At 30.1% G+C, this 5,679-nt stretch overlaps 1 protein-coding gene across 1 annotated transcript; it reads left to right on the forward strand.

The window, feature by feature from the left end:
- The first annotated feature begins 251 nt into the window (after positions 1 to 251).
- Positions 252 to 5,474, forward strand: LOC140861587 (triacylglycerol lipase 2-like). The gene is made up of 9 exons (XM_073264609.1): positions 252 to 419; positions 1,091 to 1,195; positions 1,283 to 1,423; positions 2,701 to 2,811; positions 3,710 to 3,853; positions 4,147 to 4,187; positions 4,373 to 4,452; positions 4,566 to 4,652; positions 5,015 to 5,474. The coding sequence occupies exons 1-9, from the start codon at positions 252 to 254 to the stop codon at positions 5,332 to 5,334; spliced, it is 1,197 nt and encodes a 398-aa protein (XP_073120710.1). The 3' UTR covers positions 5,335 to 5,474.
- The last annotated feature ends 205 nt before the right edge of the window (positions 5,475 to 5,679 follow it).

Raw genomic sequence — 5,679 nt, forward strand, 5'->3', positions numbered from 1 at the left:
TACTTGTTTGTCTCCGTCTGTGAAATCGACATATTTTGGCAAAATTGACCAAATTAATTTCAAATGTTCCAAAAATAATAATAATTATCTAACTTGTCCAAAGAAAGAGTCTCCATATGAACCCAAATCGTAGCATCCACGATGTCTTGTTATATTTTGATCATACTAAATTATAGAACTACACCTCCTATAAATATGATCCTATAATTATCAAATAAATTAATTAAGAGCGAAAACAAATTTTACGATTAATGGCTAAGACAATAGCAACGATCGTTCTCCTATGTTTCTTTAATTTCTTGGTGTCTGATGGAAGAAATAAATTTTCTTTCAATAATATTACTCCCACCGTCGATTCTGCAGATGGAATATGTAAATCAATGGTGGATACACAACATTATAGCTGCGAGGAGCATAAAGTACGTATTTTTAATACACACACACACAAAATTTCACGCATATATTATAATTTTGTATGATTATAAATAGGTTTTAGTGTATAATGTTTTTTCATGTCAAGTTATAATTTAGTGTAAAAAATTTAGACATGCTTGAAAGTTAATAATATATATACAGATGGTTTTTTTTAAACAAGTTTTTGGAAGTTAATGATAATAATTATTTTGAGTTCGATTACTAAATTTTTACGATTTTCTGAAATTTTAGATCAAGAGTAACGACTCTTTAGTAAACTTTGAGCCCTACCTATATCATATAAATTCATATTAGGTACAACATGTGTGTTTATGTGTATATATGTATCTGTTAATACATATATTAGGACGGGGAGAATAGAACTTGTAACCTCTATGTGCATACGTATACCATCAAATCACGATGCTTTTGGCATGCGTGTATTTTGTTTATATATATGCATGTATGTAGTTTTGATACTAGTGTACGTGTAGGATTTTCGTGAGCGACCGTTGGCTAGTAGGTTTTAGTGTTTCAATTTTTTAAAAAAATTACTAAAATTCGTAGGTTTTAGTGGTCGCTCACGAAAATCTTACACATTAGAGTGCGTGATATCAAAACTATGCATGTATGTGTGTATTATTTCTACTTATATATGTATATATGTTGGTATCAGGTTACAACAAAGGATGGTTATATTCTAAGCATACAAAGAATAGGGATGTTTGCGGGTATCAATGAAGGGAAAACCCCGGTTCTTCTTCAACATGGAATCCTGAGTGTATGTAATTAATTGTGATACTAAGATTTAATTTACATATTTTGATATTATAAGAAAAAATATATGTAATGTATGTCTTTTTTGCAGGATGCAATGACATGGATTTCGGATTCTCCGGACGAATCTTTGGGATACATTTTGGCGGACAATGGTTTGGATGTTTGGCTAGCGAATGTTCGGGGAACCAACTATAGTCGAGCCCACATTTCACTTACCCCCGATGATCCGGTATGATGCATATTATATCTAGGGGTGGATTTTCGATATACCGTATCAAAAATATCGATACTAAAAAAATTTATATCGGTAGTACCGATACCAAATGTAAAAAAATCCATACAGATACCGTACGGATACCGGAAAAAAATTCGGTATGCCAAAAAAATGTATGTACATAAAAAAAATTTCGATACATTATCTCGATAATTCGGTATTTTGGTACGGTATCTCAACCCTAACTAATTATATCATCAAGTTATTTAAAAAATAAGTGAAATGAATTTCAAATTCGCTCTATAGGTATAATTATTAGAAATGTCTCTCAATTCTTTACCAAAATCAAATCTTCCTTATCTAAATCAAACCTCAGTGGTGGTGTTAAATTAAATCATATCCTGATAACTAATATATATCAGTTGTAAGGTCAAAAAAATTGTAAAAATATTATAATTAAGCACTATAAATTTTGAAAGCATGAAAATACTATCTTACTTAAATTATTGTTTTAATTATTTTTAAAAAAAATATCTTATAAAAACATATTTAGAGTTTTAAATGTTAATATAATCTCTAATTAAAGTTTTTTGTAAAAAATTATTCAGTGCAAAAAAATTTATATAAAAGGAATTAACTTATAAGCACGTGATAAGAATGACTAGCTAGTATATATACTATATATTTTAAAATACATAACTTGATATTGATTTCTTCAGTGTGTGACATTAATTAATGATCAGTATAAAACGGTACTCTTTTCTTTATAATGACCATAAGCTTAATTATTTTTTATCCACTAAATTTATTATTTTCAGAGATACTCTTATAAATTATCCCGTCAACAATTATATAATTAGAATTAAAATTTAAAGTTTCGGATACCGTAAAAAATATTAATTTATGCACATTCTTTTCATTTTGTCATAGCTAATATTATTTTTCAAATAAGTCCATAAATAATTTGTAAAAATAAAAACACACAGCTCACGTACTTTATTAACTATACTATATATCTTCATTCTTCTTCTAAAAAAAGTAGGAAAAAAAAACTACATACTATATAGTATATATATTCATATCGATTTGGCTAGTTTGATTAAACTGAAGGAGTTGTCGTAAATATAGTGGCAAAATCGCGACCATTGAGGAGGAAAAGGTTCAAACGGACTGAATAGAGATTCGAATTTTTCCCTTATATTTGTGTAAAATCTGTGTTTTATTTTATTCGATTTTAAAATAACGCAAAATTAAATTTATAATTATTTATCAACATTTTATTAAAAACACAGGCTTATTGGAATTGGTCATGGGATGAATTAGCTATGTATGATCTTCCAGCTATGCTTCAATATGTTTATGGTCAAACGGGACAGAAGTTGCATTATGTTGGCCACTCCTTGGTATCATCCCACATCTTCGCCTTTTTACCATGAATTTTTTTTCTTTAATTAGATCTATATATTGATGAAACCTTTTTTTGGGATAATCACGACTTTCATCTATAAGGCTGTGTTTACTTGCTTTGATAAATGAAGGATAACATAGATAATACCAACTAATCCTATGTTTACTTGCAAAATTGAAAAATAGTATAAATTTTTAGGCCCGTTAATAATAGGATTGAGAGATGATTTTTAGTCCTAAATTTTTAATGGGATTATAAATATTATGGAGAGAGAGAATGAAAAAAATCAATTATATCCTTCCTTTTTATCTTCCACTTTCTTTCCTCTTTACCGAACATATGATTATTATGATAGCTAAAGGGTGAAATCGTAATTTGTTCTTAATTATAATTTCAATCCCAAAATAAATTCATCCAACTAAATATATTATTATTTATCCATAACCACTCTCTATCATATCAAATTATATTAATAATCATACTTTAATCTATCACTACCAAATCCCATCATTCAAAGTAAACGTAGCCTAAGTTTATAACATTTGGGCTAATACCATTTTGGTACTTTTTGTTTACGATGTGTTAAAAGAATTTCTCGACTTATGAAATTTTAAACACTGATGATTCTCCATGGGAGGGAACACGCGCGTTACATGTGTGTGTCCAATCTCGTCCAAAATTAAGTATTTAAGATAATTATATTTTTCATTCCTATATTTTGTTCTGGTCCCTCTTGTATTCTCATTTATTCTTTATATTTGTCATCCCTATATTTTGTTCCGGTCCCTCTTGTATTCTCATTTAATCTTCTTTCATGTGCTAATTTTGTAAACAATGTATATAATTTTCACAGTTTTGACGAAACAAAAACTATATATGTACACAAACCACAGGGTACTTTAATGGCGTTTGGAGCATTTTCGAGAGGAGAAGTGGTGAGTATGGTGAGGTCGGCTGCTTTGTTGTGTCCCATTGCTTATTTGGGTCAGATGCCTTCTCCCCTAGCAAGAGCTGCTGCTGATTCATTTATAGCCGAAGTATGTTTTTTTACTAACTCGGTTTAGTTTATGTTGCACTGAAAATATGATATTGTATATGAACCCGACATATATTTATCTTGGATCAATGCATATATTCATAGTTTAATTTTGGATTAGATTGTAAAGATCTAATTTGTAGATAAATTAGGCGGTTTCGTATTTTAAAAATTCAACATTGTATAAAATTGTTGATTAGACATCAAATTTTGTTCAGTATTTAAACGTAGACAAAAATAATAGAAATAATACTAATTTGGGCGAGGCTCCTTCTTATCCAAATCGTGTGACAGACTCTCTACTGGTTGGGGATCAACGAATTTTCTCCGGGAGGGTAAGTTTTACCGTTTCTTTAAACTATTTTATTTTAGATCATAATACATGAATTACAAAGATTTAGTAAAATTATTCCCACATTATTTTTTAGAATACACTTAATTTGTCTTTGGTCGAGAAACATTTTAACGGAAAATAGAAATACTTTTATATTGATTTGTGTGTAAATTTTGAGTTGAATAGGGGTCCTGCTTCCAAACTTGTGCATGATATCTGCAGTAACTCAGGGATAGATTGCTCCAAATTAGAGGATGTCATTACAGGTTCTTTGATTTATCTTTCTCTAAATATTTCATTTTTTTATTAAAAAAAAAAATGATTCGTTATTTCATATATTTAAAATTATTTATTATATTAATTTTTCGTTTGTGAATAGGACCCAACTGCTGCCTGAACTCTTCCAAATCATATCTAGACGACCAACAACCAACGGCTACAAAGAACATGGTTCATCTTGCCCAAAGTAAGTTCCTAGTTTCTTTAGTATCCGACAATGCCGAACACCAAAAATAACGCGAGAAACGCAATATACGTATATAAATATACACACATACATTCTGATGAGCAATAACCATCCCCAAATTCACAATATTCATCCCAATTGAGATTTTTTAAAAAAACATTATCTAAGTTATTTACAAATTTTCCAGAAATTCATATCAACCCCTAGTAACAGGGGTTCCCGAAGCGGCCAAGAAAATTTGTTACAAGACCATTATAAATCAAAGAAAATAAAATAATCATATAGAATAAAATAAAGTCCCTTCAAAGATTTTACTTTTATAGGAAAACAATTGAATGTTGTAAGAAAATTTTGTGTGGCAGTGATCAGACAAGGGAATATTGCAATGTATGACTACGGTAGTGAAGATGAAAACAATGAACACTACGGTCAGCCGACTCCTCCGCAATACAACATGACCCAAATTCCGAATGGCATACCCCTTCTCCTTGGTTACGGAGGCAAAGATCTGATTTCCGACGTTAAAGATGTGCAGACTTTGATAGATGAACTTGGTGATCGCGACCCTGATAAGCTTGCATTGGTATATAAAGAGGAGTATTCTCACTTGGACTTTGTTCATGCCGTAAATGCCAAACAAGTTGTGTACAACCCTATCATGGACTTCTTCAACCTTCATTAGGATTTTGTAACATGTACAGGATTAACTTTATCTTAATTTCTTGTTTTGATTGCGCAATTTTTAATTTTTGTGTTTGCTTATTGGGTGGAATTTTGAGTTTTCTTTGTATGTACCAAACTGATGTAAAAATGCCACAAGTCTATATAGAGTCAAGTTCAAAGAATCAGATACAATATCAACCAACTGCTTTTTCTTACATCCTCCTCGTTTCTGGTTTCAAATGAAAGATAGCCGCGAAAGTTGAAGGTTTGGCTTCGGTTTATTTTAAGCAAGTGTTAATAAAGATCATTGACCAAAAATTATTTTGCAATGATCAAGCACTCCATTATTTTACGTATGTCAAGA

Source organism: Henckelia pumila, chromosome 4 (genome assembly GCF_033568475.1).
Source record: "Henckelia pumila isolate YLH828 chromosome 4, ASM3356847v2, whole genome shotgun sequence".
Taxonomy (NCBI): Eukaryota; Viridiplantae; Streptophyta; class Magnoliopsida; order Lamiales; family Gesneriaceae; genus Henckelia; species Henckelia pumila.

Bases quoted from the DNA above. Each gene is read 5' to 3' on its own strand.
- LOC140861587 (XM_073264609.1), top strand. From the start codon at position 252: ATGGCTAAGACAATAGCAACGATCGTTCTCCTATGTTTCTTTAATTTC. The intron at 1,424-2,700 runs GTATGATGCATA...TTAAAAACACAG, and splicing joins CACTTACCCCCGATGATCCG to GCTTATTGGAATTGGTCATG. The intron at 4,653-5,014 runs GTAAGTTCCTAG...TTTGTGTGGCAG, and splicing joins CATGGTTCATCTTGCCCAAA to TGATCAGACAAGGGAATATT.